This window comes from Eretmochelys imbricata, chromosome 1, assembly GCF_965152235.1.
Source record: "Eretmochelys imbricata isolate rEreImb1 chromosome 1, rEreImb1.hap1, whole genome shotgun sequence".
NCBI lineage: Eukaryota > Metazoa > Chordata > Testudines > Cheloniidae > Eretmochelys > Eretmochelys imbricata.
In genome coordinates this window covers 54,294,660-54,312,244 of record NC_135572.1, presented here as the reverse complement: position 1 = coordinate 54,312,244, position 17,585 = coordinate 54,294,660, and the positions used below count along the sequence as shown (strand labels likewise).

At 44.7% G+C, this 17,585-nt stretch overlaps 1 protein-coding gene across 6 annotated transcripts in view; it reads left to right on the top strand.

The window, feature by feature from the left end:
- Positions 1–17,585, top strand: part of TRPC4 (transient receptor potential cation channel subfamily C member 4) — a 134,926-nt gene that overhangs the window by 20,881 nt on the left and 96,460 nt on the right. For 5 of the 6 annotated variants that reach the window (XM_077806617.1, XM_077806612.1, XM_077806606.1 and 2 more), the window contains exon 2: positions 16,110–16,628. The exons of the other annotated variant lie outside the window; for it this stretch is intronic. In XM_077806617.1, the coding sequence (XP_077662743.1) occupies positions 16,110–16,628 (519 nt within the window). The remainder of the gene's footprint in view (positions 1–16,109; positions 16,629–17,585) is intronic. 6 annotated transcript variants of the gene reach the window in all.

Sequence of the window (17,585 nt, the reverse complement as noted above, 5' to 3'; positions counted from 1 at the left end):
TTTTCTACAAAAAGATTGTGTTACTAGATATGTTACTAGGACTTTGTTTTGTTCCTTTGGCACAACAAGTGTGTGCTTTTCTTCTAGCATAATTTTAGACTTAGGAAACTGGGTGAATCAGAGGATTATTAATGAGGTAGAACACTTCTTAGTGAGGTCTTGGAAGCCACGGAAAGGAAGGCAGAGGTTGACAAAATGTTGGATGGCTTTTATTTAACCTATTTCCCACGGAAAACAAAAGCTAAAAATGCTTGGAATAGATTTATGATGTCACATTTTTACCTAGTTATGTCTGTTTTAACTAGTTACTTTTAATTGGGCGCTAGTTTATAGTAATCACCATCATATATGATATTAATTAGAGCTGATCAGGAACTGGACTTTCCATTCTGTGGGAAATTCTAACAGTTCAAATGAGAACAAAAAGCCAACATTTCCTGAGAAATGAATTTTTTTAAAAGGTTGGAACCATTAAAATATATTTTCAATAGCATTGAAATTTTTCTTATTGACTTTATCATTTCAATTCATTTTACATTTACTTTATTATATTAAAATAATAAGGTTAATATTATGTTTAATATTATGTATATATATATAAAATTGCATTTGATATTGAATATAAAAGTCAAAACAAAATGAATCAAAACATTTCAGCATTGTTAGTGTGATTGCCTGCATAGACTCAAACATTCTGACGTTGTCAAAATAACACATTTAACTTTTTCTCATCAAAAATGTAATTGAAATTGGCGTGTTCCCACAATAGCGACTTAGATTTTGACAAATCTGTATTTTTTAACAGAAAGCTATTCCACTGAAATATTTTCAATCAACTCTAATATGCATGTGATAAGAGGATGAATGTGTGCTCTTTGTATTAGCTTGGAAACTATAACCCATCGGAGAGCTTTTCAGTGGCTTGCTATATATGAAATGACTTTGGTGGCTCTTAGTTCAGTTCTAAGTGGACCCAAGTACTTAATAATAATGAATAAAGTACTTTGTCCAAAATTTTAAAACAAGAATATAAAAGAAGGGAAGAACTTCACAAATTCAAGGCCCTGAACTTGCAACTAAATCTGTGTAGGAGCACCCCGCTGCCCACATAGAGCTCCTGGTGGAGCTCTGCATGGACTGGGGCCTTGGTCTTTAGTTTTAGGATTGTTGGATTGACAGGTCACTATGGAATGGTGAGATGTACAAGGAATTCTATTGGTTTGCCTAGCGAAGGAGCACGGGAGATTGTTATAGATGGATGTCATTGCTGTATAGTGACAGTTTCCCAGGCTAGCATGGTACTTCTTCTGTCTGCTGCACTACATTCTGCTTATTATCTTTCTTCATTTCTTATACCTCATTTCTCTGTTCTCTTTGGTTCTTTTTCTATGATTTTCTGACAATATACAGCAGCCAACAAATGTACAATTTTACTGTTTGAGATAATGAATCTGGCTTTGTATCGTATTTACCTTTGTATTTTTTTCCCTTATTTATTTGCTGTTGTTACAGCTCATCTTTGTTTTCCTTTAAAACAAATAATTCAAAATAAAACAAAAAGGTACCTAGATATTTAGGCACTCAAAGAAGCGGGCTCATTTTCATAGGTGCTGAATAGCCACACCTAAAATTAAGGTAAGCAACAGCTCTGGGTGAACCATATAAGTGTCACGATGGATGAATGGATGCGTAGATATTAGCGCCTAGGGTCTCATCTCCTTCTTTCTGAGTCCCAGTTACCTCTTCTCGGCCAATTCCCTGACTCTCTAAGATTACATCTTTACTACGAGCTCGGGCTGTGATTCTCCTGCTTGCGTGTATATACTCATGCTAGCTTGCCTTGAGCTAGGAGGAGTATAAATAGCAGAGTAACTGTGGTAGCACAGGCAGTGACAGCAGGGGCGTGGCTGAGCCATGCCAAGCATAAGGGGACTGTGTTTCCCTTACTAAAACTCGGAGGGGGTGTTTTGGTTGGCTAGCTCCCAGTACCAAAAGAAAGGGGAAGGGTGGATGGGGAATCAGGACCCTGAGACTGACAGTCCCCAGGAACAATGCGGAGGGGCCAATGTTCAGCCTGATTGACAGGGCAGGCAGGCTAATCGGGGAGTCAGGAGGCCGGGGGTGGGGGGTGGTGTCCCATCCTCCATGTGAGCTGGAATTGCCTGGGTCAGACAGAGTGGGCCGAGCTAAGGAGAAAGGCGGGGCCCAAGCTGAGCTGGGAGGAGAGCCATGCCAGATCCAGAGGGGCCAGAAAAGCAGCCCAGGAAGCAGGTCAATGATGGGAGCAGAGTCACAGAAGCAGCCCAGGGAGCTGGAGGCAGAGTGGAGCTGGAGCTGAGGCTGGAGCAGTCCAGAGCCGGGTGTGGTGAGCAGCTGAGGAGCACGAGGGGGACCCTGGGCAGCGGGCCCAGCACAGGGAGATGCCCCAGCCAAGATGCTTTGCAGGCCAGACTTGGAGGGGGATCGTAACCCCAACGGGGCAGGGGTGACGCTGGGAAGAAGGGTCCTGCCACCTAAAGCATGAGAGCGTGTAGCCACTGCCAGAGCGAGTGTCCAACCCACAGCATCCCTGCAGCACCACCAGGGCCTGAGAAGGGGCCTGGGATTTGTGAGGAACAGGCTGTGAACTTTCCTTATATCCCAGAGATGCTGGTTGTGATGTCCCTGTGCCACAGAGCGGGGTTATGTGTTTTCCTTTAACTTTCCCATTTTTTCCTTATTTTTTTAAATTGATTGTTGTTTAATAAATCATATTTACTTTGAACTGTGTGTAATGATCAGTGGGTCAGGGAAGCATCCAGTGCAGAGAGTGGGGACACCCTAGCCCCTGTCCTAAGTGACCACGACCGGGTTGGGAGTCGAGCCCCCCCTAAGAATCCTGGGCCCAGCCTTGTTGGGGTTACGAGGACTCTCACACAGGAGAGTGGAAGGGGAACCCTCAGGTCAGGCAGACCTCTGGGTAAAGGGAGTGGGAGCGAGGACTCAGATCCTTTCGCTAGCCCATTTCACCAGGGTAGTGTATAAGACAGGAAAGTTCCCCACGATAGCAGGACCATGCCCCTGCTTACACAAGTACAAACCTGCCCACAAGTACAAACCAGTGGATATGTTCTCACAGCTCAGCTGTGCCTTTGCGGCTGCTTCCCTTGCCATGGCAGCTACGTTGCTATTTATACTTGTGCTAGCTCCATGAGAGCTAGTGTGAGTATGTGTACCCAAGCAGGGGAATCACAGCCCTACCTCCAAGTGTAGACGTCCCCAAAGGATGTCTTGAATATCTTATGGGCATTCAGGAGTAAGTCCCCTTTCCATGACATCGCATTGTAAGGAACAGAAAAAAATCTTGGATCTATTTTTATTATTAATATTGGTATTATCGTGGTGCCTAAGAGCCCTAGCCAAGGACCAGGACCAATGGTGAGCTGGAGCCGGTTCGCACTGGTTTGCTAGAACCGGTTGTTCTGCGAGGGACAACCAGTTCTAAAAGGGCTTCTAAATTTAACTGGCCAAAAGTGGTGCTCCAGTCCTGAAGCACCCAAGGGGAAAATTTGGTGACTGCAGAGCACCCACCGACAGCTCCCCACCCCACCCCCGGCCCCAGCTCGCCTCTGCCTCCTCCCCTGAATGCACAACCCTGCTCTGCCTCTCCGTCCCCCCAGGCTTCCTGCGAATCATCTGTTTGCGCAAGAAGCTGGGACGGGCTGAGAAGCAGGTTGTGGCTTCGCACTCAGGTGCAGGGAGGCAGAGGTGAGCTGGGGTGGGGGGGGCGAGGAGGCCCGCCCGCGCTGCAGCAGGTAACCCGGGGTGGGGGGTGCGCAGGGGAACCGCTCCCCGCCCCTGCTCACCTCCGCCACCCTCAGCCTGAGCGCGAAGCTGCCGCCTGCTTCTCAGCCCTCCCAGGCTTCATGCCGAACAGCTGATTCGCAGGAAGCCGCGGGGGGGGCGGGGGGGGGGGGAGAAGCAGAACAGGGTGGTGCGTTCAGGGGAGGAGGCGGAGCAGAGATGAGGTGAGCTGGGGCTGGGCGCAGGGCAGGGAGCTGCCGGTGGGTGCTCTGCACCCACCAAATTTTCCCCATGGGTGCTCCATCCCCAGAGCACCCAGGGAGTCGGCACCTAAGGCACCACTTTTGATGTGATCAGTGTGGGAGCAGCCGCTCCCCCTGCTCCCCCCCAGCTATGCTCCCCTGCCCCACGAGCCAGAGGGACCTGCTGGATGCTTCCTGGGAGCTGCCCCAGGTAAGCATCTCCGGGACTCCCCATCTCGCCCCCCGGCAGGTGCCTCTGGCTCTTAGGGGTGGGGTGGGCACCCACTATGGTGGCCCACGAGACCCTCCTGTCCGGTTCTGGGGGCAGTCAGGGGACAGGGGCAGGGGTCCTGGGGGGGCGTCAAGGAACTTGGGGGGGTTGGATGGGGCAGGAGTCCTGGGGGGAGGGAGTGGGCAATGACCACCTCGTGGGATGAGGAGGGAACCGGTTGTTAAGATTTTGGCAGCTCATCACTGACTAGGACCCCAGTTTGCTAAGTGCTGTACAAACACAGAACAGATCTGGTGCTTTCTTTACAAGGCTCTGGTCAGCTTCCCTGTTTAAATATCTTATGCACTCTACAGTTTCCCTGGGTCAGGAGTGCTCAAGAATGCCCCACTCGTACCCCAGGAACGGTTTGAAACTCAGTGAATTTGAAGAAGTCATCACAACAGAGACTTAGATGGATTTCAAAAATGTTAGGAGGCAAGATTGAGATCATAGTACACAAGACTTATGAGTTCTTCTTTTGATTATTGCACTAGTGTGCTAGGTACTTACAGATGAATTAGAATAGGATCCCTGCCCCAGTCTACTTATATTCTACGAAGACAATGTGCAAACAAGGGATGGGGAATGAAATACAACAAAAATGGAAGAGACCGAGCGCTGAAATTTGCACATCTTTTACTTCCGGTTCTCTCTCTCATGCACCCACACCCAGAGTTCTTGGACTCCCCTAGCTTGTCTGCTCATCCATATGAATAATCTTCAGTTGCAAAAACTTAAGGAAAATGTAACAAGAAAACAAAAATCATTTGACTTTGGGCAAATGTAAACAGCTGCGCCCTAGAAAGCCTTCTTAACTCTGGGATATGTCTAATAGCCACAGTGCTGCTGAGCCTGTGAGAGTCACCGTTACAATAAGACCTGCTAGCTTTCCATCCTCGCAGGACTTAAGGAAGTGTTGCATATCTTTTCTGAGAGCTCTGTCAAGGATTTCAAATGTGTGACTCATTCCAATTAGAAATTTGAATAGGCCAGATCCTGTGCTCAGAAACCCTGATGAAAAACTGGCATAACTTCATTAACTGCAGTGGAATTGGAGTAATAGTGAAAGGTGCTGAGTGCCATGAGAGCAGTCAACTCTAAACAGGATTAATGCCTGATAATGCTGTAAGTGAGAGAACAATTTGACTCAGTCACTTTGGCGTTCCATACATGTTTAGTCAAAGTGAATGGGAAATCTTAAATTAATAATAGTAGATTCAGGGGCTAACTTCATGATGTAATAAAAGCCAGTCTTCGGGCTTACCATTTAAGTGTAAATGTTTCTGTGAGTTAATGTTGCAGTGATTAAGAGACTTTTCTATATTTGGGTAAATTCAGCTGGTCTGAATTCCAGAATGTGTGCATCAGCCTTTAGCTGAATTACTTCAAGATGAAAGACTTTGATAAGCTATGAGGAAAAACAAACAGCTAATGAACCAGATATACAGGTGAAAAGACCAGATATACCAGTCAATCACTGTAATGCTATGCTGTTTGAAGTTGCATCCAGATTAACATTTCAGAGAAGATTGCAATTAATGTCACGTTAAGAGAGCCTCGGGTTCGAGCGGGGCTAGAAACAAATATTAGTTTAGTAGAGTCAGACTACAAAAATAATAACTAGTCATAGAGACATATGAATATCTTGAAAAATCTGTGGGTTTTGACTTCTATCTTTATACCCTTGTGTTTTACTCTTTTATCTCTCCCCTCTTCCCCTCTGATTCTCTGATTTGGATGCCCAGGGCAAAACTGATTGGTTGTGGCAAATGCTGTCAAAGTGCAGTGCCTTTACTCACAGTAAATCGTTGTTCTGCCATACAAGGGTCCCGAAAATCACTTCAAATAACTTCAATTTCCTCACCCTTACTTTGACTTCAGAAATCAAAGTATTGTACCATCCTCGAGAGCCGCCAGCTATGCACTAGTCAGCTGGCATTTCCATCTGTTTCCAGAGCTGGTGAGGAAAGTACTTACTGCAACTGAAACTTAGAGGAGAGAAAAAAGGGGACAAACATAATTTATTAAAGAAACAAACACCAGGCCAGATTAATTTAGTGGTAAAACAGCGTGATGCCCTTCTCCCTGCTAACACTGGCTTTAAGTCTCCAGTTCACCCGGCACTGCGTGAAGAAGAGGTGTAAAGGAGCAGGAGTCCCCAGAGGCCAGAGTTCCTCCAGGGATTCTGGGGGAGCTTACACTGAAGGAGAAGCTCTGCTACCCTGTCACAGGGCAACCCTAAGCTCCTGGCAAGCTGCTCCAGCTCTACTGTATGATGCAAAGGAGGGCTGGGTTATAAAGAATCTTTTGGGAAGGCTACTGCCAGGATAGCCTTGATTTAATGCAGTGCATGTGCTCCTGATTGTGATACAGGGACAATGCGGGGACCTTGAGCCCATCACCTTTTCTTGCATGCTTCCACAAGGGCCAGCCTAAAGGACCCCAATCTCGCTGTATCTAAAGTGCCCAAATGGTATATTCTTTCCTCTCTCTCCTTGCACACTCACAAATGGTACTTCCAAATCAGGAGTAGTAAGGCAAAATGTTACTGAACGAGAGTAGAACCTACTCAGCTCTGAGCTGGGAGGGTTGAATCCCCAGCACAGAGTTGAGCCCTGTATGGGCCCTCTGTTTTCCTGCACGTCTGATGGACACAGGGCATGGGAAACCTGCTCCTATGACAATCCTCCTGTACTCTCCCCTGGAGGTAGAAGGGCCATGTCAGGCATCCCAGAACCCACTCCTGCCATTGGGCTACTGTAGGCTCTGTGCTACACTTCACCAATGTTGCACAGCTGTGTGTGTGTGTGTGTGTGGTTTCCATCCATCTCCTCTCCTTCCAGTACATCGTCTCAGCATCTAATCTAGTTATTCTGGTCTAGCAACATGCTCTGGATTTTAGCAGTCAAAGTCAGAAGGCATTTCACCTAAGGATGTGTGTAGCTGTGACCCTGAATTTGCATAGCACGTTACATAAATATTTCAGCATTAGCAGTATTGGCTCCTGAACTTATTTTCCCAGTACCAGAATGCAGCTAATTAATGCCTTAGGGCCCAGTTCTGCAATCCATACACTGAGTAGCACTTAGTCACAGAAGAAATTGAAGGTGTTTGCCTATAAAAGATGCTCTATGTGAAGAAGGGCCGAAAAATCAGGCATGGGGGGGGAGTACTCACTGGCAGCAGGGCAAGAAATACCTACCTAGTTCTGCTGGTTTCTTCTTCTCCTCCCATTGTTCTCACGCACTTTCCCTGTTTGTTATTAACTTTTCCTCAGTCCCAGGGTAGCATTCTCTGAAATGCTTCTAGTTCCATGCGCAGGGCCAGTTAAACAGGCAGGACTGCAGGGTCTCAATGTGAGGATGAGACGATGGTCTTGGGAGGAGAGATTTAAGTTTATTAGGAACTGAGGAACTTTTGGGAAAAGGAGAAGCCTATACAAGAAGGATTCCACCTAAATTGAAAGAGAACCAGATTTCTGGCTTTTAAAATTAAAAAGGTCATAAAGGAGTTTTTAAATTAAGGGTTGGGGGAAAGCCAACTGGTGCAGAGGAGCACACAGTTCAGACAGAGACATCCCTTAGGGGACAGTTTATTAATGGGGATATTCTGTATTCTAGGAAAGAGGAGAGGCTAGAAGTTGATAAAATACAGGTAGGAACTGAAGAGAACCAACCAATCAAAAAAAGTGCCATTTACTTGCATCACCTGAAAGCAGACAACTATATAGTGATAATTTTTATAAGTGCTTATATACAAATGCTAGACGTCTAAATACTAAGATGGGTGAACTTGAATGACTGGTATTAAATGAGAATATTGATATACTAAGCCTTACAGAAACCTGGTGGAACAATAATATGCAATGGGACATGGTAATAGCAGGGTACAAAATATATAGGAATTACAGAGTAGGTCTCACTGATCCTACTGGGTTCTGGGAAGTAGGTGGGCTCAAGCCCACCCACTGCTAAAGGACCCTCTCACAGTCTTTGGGGAGGATCCACAAGGTTCAGGAACTCAAATAATTACAGAGGACAACCAAAAATGTAACCGGGGCAGGTGTGAAGGTCAAAGGGTGAAACAAAGGGAACCTGAAGGGACATTGATCAGAGAACACCGGACAGCGCCCACTGCTCCTTGAAGGTGTCAGGGGAGCCACCGGATGCCTCCCAGAGGAACCCTGGCTGGATACAGGACCAAAGGCAGGATCAGAAATAGGCCCCATAGTCACAGGAAACCCCCTCTGCCAACCTCCTCTCTCTGGTCTTATAGATGGCAACTTTGGCCAGTCCTAGGAGGAGGTTGACAAGGAGGTCCTGCGACTTTGTGGGGACACGGATAGGGTGTGTGTATATGAAAAGGTAAGAGGAAAAGTGCAGCCAGAAACGTAAAAGGATGTTCAGGAGAAGCCGGAACAGAGGCTTCAACCTGGTGCATTCCAGGTATACGTGCACAGCACTCCCTTGTGCTGCAAAAGGGACAGGCGTCAGGGATGGGGGGGAACCATGCCAAGTACACGGCCATGCTTACGGCTCCATGGAGGAGCTGCTAACTAATATCCCTGCAGGCCTTGGGACTAGGGTGGAATATAAGCTGGCCCACTGGGGTTCCTCATCCTCAAAAGGTGGCAATAGGCCTCACCACATCGTATCGGGGCGGGACACCAGGGTGAGGAAATGAAGGATGTGGAGCATGAACATGTAGAGACGTTTCCGTGGTGCAGTCCGGAAGCGAACCGCTGCAAATTGGCTTGTGGTATATGGGCGGGACGGCTGGGGGGACTCATGAGCCTGATGAAAAGGTCCAGAGGGCCCGGGCTGCAGGGTGGGCGGGGAGTACCCTCCCGCAGGATCCGGTCGAGGTAAACCCGAGCAATGGGCAGTAAGGCTGCCCTCACCTCCGGAAGTACATGCTGTGGAGTACGGAGGGTGGAGAGCCCCATGCGCTAAGTGAGCATCAAGGGATCCACCCAGTATCCCTTGTTGTAGTCCAGGAGGTCTCCGACTCTGGTGACTTCTGCCAGGATCAACCTCTGTAGGTTTCGCTGGTGGAGGAGTGGCACTAGATGTGAAGGAAAGCATAGAGTCAAATAGACTAAAAAACTTAAAGGAATCAAACTGAACCATTGAATCTCTATGGATAAAAATGTGTTGCTTTAATAATAAGCGTATAGGAGTAAGAATTCTCTAGATAAGAACGTAAGAACGGCCATACTGGGTCAGCCCAAAGATCCATCCAGCCCAGTATCCTGTCTGTCGACAGTGGCCAGTGCCAGGTGCCCCAGAGGGAGTGAACCTAACAGGTAATGATCTAGTGATCTCTCTCCTGCCATCCATCTCCACCCTCTGACAAACAGAGGCTAGGGACACCATTCCTTACCCATCCTGGCTAATAGCCATTAATGGACTTAGCCTCCATGAATTTATTCAGTTCTCTTTTAAACCCTGTTATAGTCCTAGCCTTCACAACCTCCTCAGGAGAGGAGTTCCACAGGTTGACTCTGCGCTGTGTGAAGAAGAACTTCCTTTTATTTGTTTTAAACCTGCTGCCCATTAATTTCATTTGGTGGCCCCTAGTTCTTATATTATGGGAACAAGTAAATAATTTTTCCTTATTCACTTTCTCCACACCACTCATGATTTTATATACCTCTATCATATCCTCCTTAGTCTCCTTCTTTCCAAGCTGAAAAGTCCTAGCCTCTTTAATCTCTCCTCATATGGGGCCCGTTCCAAACTCCTAATCATTTTATCATTGCCTTTTTCTGAACCTTTTCTAATGCCAGTATATCTTTTTTGAGATGAGGGGACCACATCTGTACGCAGTATTCAAGATGTGGGCGTACCGTGGATTTATATAAGGGCAATACCATATTCTCCGTCTTATTCTCTATCCCCTTTTTAATGATTCCTAACATCCCATTTGCTTTTTTGACTGTGGCTGCACACTGCGTGGACATCTTCAGAGAACTATCCACGATGACTCCAAAATCTTTCTCCTGATTTGTTGTAGCTAAATTAGCCCCCATCATATTGTATGTATAGTTGGGGTTATTTTTTCCAATGTGCATTACTTTACATTTATCCACATTAAATTTCATTTGCCATTTTGTTGCCCAATCACTCAGTTTTGTGAGATCTTTTTGAAGTTCTTCACAGTCTACTTTGGTCTTAACTATCTTGAACAGTTCAGTAGCATCTGCAAACTTTGCCACCTCATTGTTTACCCCTTTCTCCAGATCATTTATGAATAAGTTGAATAAGATTGGTCCTAGGACTGACCCTTGGGGAACACCACTAATTACCCCTCTCCATTCTGAAAATTTACCATTTATTCCTACCCTTTGTTCCCTGTCTTTTAACCAGTTCTCAATCCATGAAAGGATCTTCCCTCTTATCCCAACCACCTGACCAGGATGGTGACAGTGATTGTGAAATGCTCCAGGAGATTAGCAAGGCAACAGAAGCAGAAAACCCAATAATAATGGGAGATATCAACTATTCCCATATTGACTAGGTACATGTCACCTCAGGATGGCATACAGAGATAACATTTCTAGACGCTATTAAATGACTGCTTCTTGGAGCACCTAGTCTTGGAACTAACAATTCTTTATGGAATCCTAAGGGGAGCACAGGATCTGGTCCAAGAAGTGAATATAGCTGAACTGCTCAGTGATAGTGACCATACTGTAATTCAATGTAAAATCCTTGTAAAGGGGGAAATATCGAAGAAACCCACCAAAGTAGCATTGAACTTCAAAATGGGGAAATATACAAAAATGAGGAAGCTAGTTAAATGGAAATTAAAAGGAACAGTCACAAGAGTGAAATGCCTGGAAGCTGCATGGAAAGTATTTAAAAACACCATAATAGAGGCTCAAACTGTATGTATACCCCAAATTATAATAAAAAATAAGTCAGAGTACCAAAAAATGCCACCTTGGCTAAACAGCAGAGTAAAAGATGTGGTTAGAGGCAAAAGGCATCCTTTAAAAATTGGAAGTCAAATCCTAGTGGGGAAAATAGAAAAGAAAATAAGTTCTGGCAAGTCAAGTGTAAAAGTGTAATTAGGCAGGCAAAAAAAATTGATAAGAATTAGCAAATGACACAAAAACTAACAGCAAATTTCTTTTAAGTACACGAGAAGCAGGAAGCCTGCCAAACAATCAGTGGGGCTCTGGATGATCAAGGTTCTAAAGGAGCACTCAAGGAAGACAAAGTCAAGGCTTAATGAATTATCTGTATTGGTCTTCACTGCAGAGTAGCTCAAGTTGATTCCCTCACCTGTGCCTTTCTTTTTAGATGACAAATCTGAGGAATTGTCCCAGATTGAGATGTCAATAGAGGAGATTTTGGAACAAACTGATAAATTAAACAGTAATAAGTTACCAGGACCAGATGGTATTCACCCAAGAGTTCTGAAGGAACTCAGATATGAAATAGGTTACATACCACAGTAAGTAGTTCTGCTATCACATAAATCAGCCTCTGCACCAAATGACTGGAGGATAGCTAATTTGACACCATTTTTTAAAAAAACTCCAGAGCTGATCCTGACTATTACATGCCAGTAAGCCTAACTTCTGTACCAGGCAAAATGATTGAGATGTCAGTAAATAACAGAATTATCAAACACATGGATGAACACAGTATGTTAAGGAAGGGTGAACATGACTTTTGTGAAGGGAAATCATGCCTTACCAATCTATTAGCATTTTTGAGGGAGTTAACAAATATGTGGACAAGGGTGAACCAGTTGAGATACTGTATTTAGATTTTCAGAATCCTTTTGACAATGTCCCTCATTAAAGACTCTTAAGCAAAGTAAGCCATTATGGGATAAGAGGGAAGGTCCTCTCATGGACCAGATAGGAAACAAAAACAATAAATGGTCAGTTTTCAAAATGGAAACAGGTGAATAGTAGGGTCCCCCAAAGATCTGTACTGGGACCTGTGCTGTTTAACATACTTATAAATGATTGGGAAAAGGGGGTACACAGTGATGTAGCAAAGTTTGCAGACAATACTCAAGATAGTTAAGTCCAAAGCTGATAGTAGAGATTTACAAATGGCTCACAAAACTGGGTGACTGGGCAACAAAATGGCAGATGAAGTTCAGCGTTGATAAATGCAAAGTAATGCCCATTGGAAAACATAATCTACATACAAAATCACAGGGTCTAAAGTAGATGGACAGAAATCTTGGAGTCATTGTGGATAGTTCTCTGAAAACATCCTCTCAATGTACAGTGGCAGTTAAAACAAACTATTCAACTATTTATCCCTTTACCTTCTTAAAGGGGCACTGTAACCCAAGGACCTCTTGGTGCTAGCTGGCAGGAGCACAGAGGGTACATAGGGTTTTACAGGAATCCCCTGGGTCAGATATATGCACAGTAGTTCACTGAAGGGTAGCATGTGAAGTATCTACTGAGAGCCAGGAGCCCACTGGTCATCACAATTGTTGTGAAATATATGTACAGATAATATTTAAGGGGTTATTTATCTATACTGAAAATTATATTCTTAAGATCTTGGAGTTAAGGCAGGTCACCAAAAGGTGACATATCTCAGAAATGTTCCTTCAAGGCAGGAGGTAACAGACACTTATCTCCCTGTCTGGCCATTTGTGTATTGTATATTGTATGCCACATACTTAGCCCAATTCGAATTGAGAGATTGCAAAATATACAAGAGAGGAAATCTACAGGAAGAAATAAATAACAGTGAGAAGTCCTGTTTATGAAGAAAAACAAAGGATTGCTCGAGAGTGTAACGGAACACACTGAGTCCTTCACCTAGGAAGCAAACTGACAACGTGCTTGTCTTATGAAAGAAGGGTCATAGCCAACCTGTCTGCAAAAATGCAGCAGGAATTTTGGGTGAGCAATACTGTAGTAGACAGGAAAGTATCCTGTTAATTAAGTCTAAGCTCTAGAAGACATACAATGATTTTATTTTATATGTAACTATTTGTTTCCAATACTTCTACATGCATCTCTATGCTTTGGTAATAAACTGATACTTGATTTCACTGTAAACATGTCTAAGTGTTCAGTGTGCTGAGAGGAGCAGTGATCTGAGGTGGTACTGGTAAGGTGGAGTGTAACTGTTTCTTTGGAAGCAGTGGATTGGTGAATGCTGTGAGTGTCCAGTGAACATGAGGCTAGACATGCCAGGGAGACACTTAGAGGGCTTGGGAGTTGGAGTATGCCTGTCGCTAATCTGTAGAGTGACAGTAGGGCTTGTGAGGCCTGGCGAGTGCTGGTATTGTCCATGGTCAGAGGGTTTGGGAGATGATCCCTGGCAGGCAGAGACAAGGCTTCCTCATGTTAAAGGCAGGTGGTAGTGAGGTGCCTCCCAACCCTGGGTACCCCTAGGAAGCGTCACAGGCACCATTCAAAATGTTGTGTGTGTTGTTTATATAGCAGTGTGTGTGTCGGGGGGGGGAATCATTGCTTGTGCACCATGTTACAAAGTGACTGTAAAAATAGCACATTGGTGCTGTAAACAGCTGCTCCCAATGTGCCTTCGAAGTCTTATGTGCTGAGTTCACACTTCCCTTCCACTCAGCACTGCAAAGCTATACAAGAGCAAGCTGTTCTTCATCACATATATACATACTTGGTAGAACTGCTGGATAAGTTCTCATTCCAGACTCTTTATAGCTAGTAAAGATGTACAAAGTAGACACATTTTCAGGATCACCTAGCACTGGTAGCAGTTGGCGAAATTTTATATTGTGCTAAAAACAAGGAATCAGAAGTTTTGAAAGAGGAACAAATGTGGAGTGTAAAGATTTCATATTTATAAGGTCACTTTCTTGAATGGCACTTTAATAGCTGGACTGGGAAAACAGAAGTTAAGCTGGGGTTCCAAAAGAGAAGGAACATAGAAAAGAATATAGGCTAGGTTTACTCCTGAGGGCATTCTGCACCAAAAAATTAAAAATTCTGTGCACAACATTTTAAAATTATGCAAATTTTATTTGTCAAATAAATGTGGAGGCTCCAGCATGGCATTGGGGAGCATAGGCCACTGGCTGCACAAAAGTGGGAGATCACTGTGCAGTTCCCCACCCCATGACATGGACTCAGCAGTAAGGCTGCACCCAACTCTGACAAAGCACAAAGACTGGGCTTGCCCCAGAAACACCCCAAGGCCGTGCCCCTCCTTGCCAGATGCACCAGGTGTGGGCAGGCAGGCTCAGCAAGGCAGGATCCAAGTGGAGGGGTTTAGTGTTTGGGGGATCCAGGTGTGGGTTGAGAGGGTTCTTTGTGGGGCAATCTGGGTGCAGCCGGCTCAATGGGGGATCCAGGTGTGGGTGGGATTTGAATGCACATGGGCTTGATGGAGGGTTCTGGATGCAATGGTAATGGAACTTTGCAGGAGGGTCTAGGTGATGGTGGTTGGGGCTCAGCGGGGAGTGGGGGGCTGGGTATGGGGACATAGAGCTCAGAAGGGGGGTCTGGGTGTTGGGGGGGCTCAGTGTGGTGGTCCAGATGCTGCGGGAGTAGGGCTCAGTGGGGTGGGGATCCAGGTGTGGGTGGCTTGTTGAGGTGATCCAGCTGCAGGGGGAGTGGGGCTCATCGGGGGGGGGGGTCTCGGTGTAGGGGGTGAGGCTCAATGGGAGGGTATAGGTATAAGGGGGTCTGGATGCATGGGGATTGGGCAGATGGGGGAGCAGCTCCCTGTACAGTGATCCCTCCTCCTGCAGCTGAGGAACGATGGGTGCAGGAAGTGTGGTGGGGAGGTGGGAGTTTGCAGAGCTTCCTACAGCTGTGGGAGAAATCTGTGGGTGGGTCTGACATGGCCCCGGATGCTGTGCAGGGGAAGAGGAAGTCCCCTCCTCCCCAGCACAGCCAGGACTAGCTGCTGAGCCTGGTGCAGGATAGAAGCCACCAGTCGGGTCTTCCCCAGTCCCACCCCCTGCCGCACATTGCTTTACCTCTCTGCTGGCTGCCCTGGACACCCAAAACATACTGCTGGGGAGGGATGCATGACCACTCTTGTGGCTTCCCTTTGCATCCCCATCAGAAAGTCATTTTTCTGTGTGTATGCAAAGAAATCTATGGGGGACATAAATTCTGCGCACACACAGTGGTGCAGAATTCTGCCAGGAGTATGGATTATAGCGCTATATACAAGGAGAATTAATAAGGGTCAAAGAACAGTTATGAGCTAAGGGTTTACAAAAAACCTACACACAAAAAGGAAGAGTATTTTAAAACTCTCTTGTGTTGTTTATTGTCTGTCCTTTATATGTTATCTGCTTAGGCTCTGTCATACAAACCATCCCATTTTCCTTCAGTTAGACTAATCTTGACACCTAATAATAAGTGTATTCAGGACTGGGCCTTACAAATGCAAGCTCATTGTGGCAGGGACCTTTTTTTCTCTCTGCCTGGGAGACTCAAAGCCCCAGTGATTTCTCCAGCCATGCCTCCTCTTTATAAAATTTAGATTATCTCATCAGGGACCAGAAACAAAACAATCTTTCTTAAGTGACTTATCACACAGCCCAGATAGACATTATGAAAAGCTGTAGCCGACTGTTTGAGAATAACCATAGGCTACAATTTGTTAGAGCAAATGATTGATTAAACAATTACAAATAACAAAAAGATGTTGTGAAAAGATCACCTAGTTCACAATTTATGAATGAAAAAAGGAGCTGCATTTGCCAAATAGAATATTAATTCCAAATTGTTTTGTGCAACTTTTTACAAGAACAACTATCCCGTAGCTTAATTTACTGTTGCTGCTGTTGAAATAAGAATCTATAACTTTTCTCACTTTTTTGCACAGGTGCCACCAATACTGCTGGATAAGCAGTTCTCAGAATTCACACCAGACATTACACCCATTATTTTGGCTGCCCATACGAACAATTATGAGATCATAAAGCTTCTTGTACAGAAGGGGGTTTCTGTACCTAGACCACATGAAGTCCGCTGCAACTGTGTTGAATGCGTCTCAAGCTCAGATGTGGACAGCCTTCGCCATTCTCGATCCAGACTCAACATTTACAAGGCTCTGGCAAGTCCATCTTTGATTGCGTTGTCCAGTGAGGATCCTTTCCTTACAGCATTTCAACTGAGTTGGGAGCTTCAGGAACTGAGTAAGGTGGAAAATGAGTTTAAGTCAGAATACGAAGAGCTGTCGCGTCAATGCAAGCAATTTGCAAAAGACCTCCTGGATCAGACACGGAGTTCCAGAGAATTGGAAATTATTCTTAATTACAGAGACGACAATAGCTTAATAGAAGAACAGAATGGTAATGATCTTGCACGATTGAAGCTGGCAATTAAGTACCGACAAAAAGAGGTAAGTGTGCTGGAGAATGTTTAAGCGTATTTAGTAGCAATAATGTGATAGATAATTGCCTGGAATACAGCCCTTTAAGAGAGAGAACTTCAGATTGCTGCTTATTTTTTTGTTCTACAATGGCCTCTTTTTATTATTGGAAGAACGTAAGAGGTTGTTATGGTTTATTAAAACTGGAATTTGAAAGATTATATCATATCACAGATCCTGGGGGACTATCTGTTTTTCACCTGAGCATACGTTATCACTAGCACAGAATAATTTTAAGCAAGTCTTTGGTAACAGAGTAAGAACTGCAAAGAGTACTTCTCAAAACCGATTCATTAACTGTCTGGCTGGTAAAGTGGGCATGTCACATATTTACATGCTAGTTAAATTACATGCCTGTTGTTACTATAGGTTTGGTGACTAATTAATATCAATAGGTAAATCCTAAAAGTTTGATACTTATTTTTGGTTTGAATAAGCATCCAAAAGGAGATACTATTCTAAAGATTTTCCAGGTATGCCAAACTGGACTGGAAATTTAATGAGAATCTGAAATCCCCTGTGTGCCTTTTAAAATTTGTAAGGTTCTTATGTGCTGTGGTACAGTATAAGAACCTAGATAGAAAGATCAGTTTTTCATGAGATTTCCAAAATTTGTGCATCTGATCCTAGCTGGAAATTACCAAATGTCATTTGGGAGTTTTGCTTTCAGCAGCAGCTCCAATGCAGAAGTGTAAAGTCAAGCAGAAAAGTATATCAGAGCATTTCAAACCTCAGTAGTACTGCTACTAATAATAATAATTTTAAATGGTTCTATTCAGGTTTTAAAAATGGGCAAAGGTTCAAGATGTCGTTACTTTAATTGAACCTATTCACCCATTGCTATTAAGTCCCTGATCCTGCAAACAATAACCTACATGCTTTACATTAAGTACACAGGTAGAGTTTGCAGAATCTGGGCCTAACCTA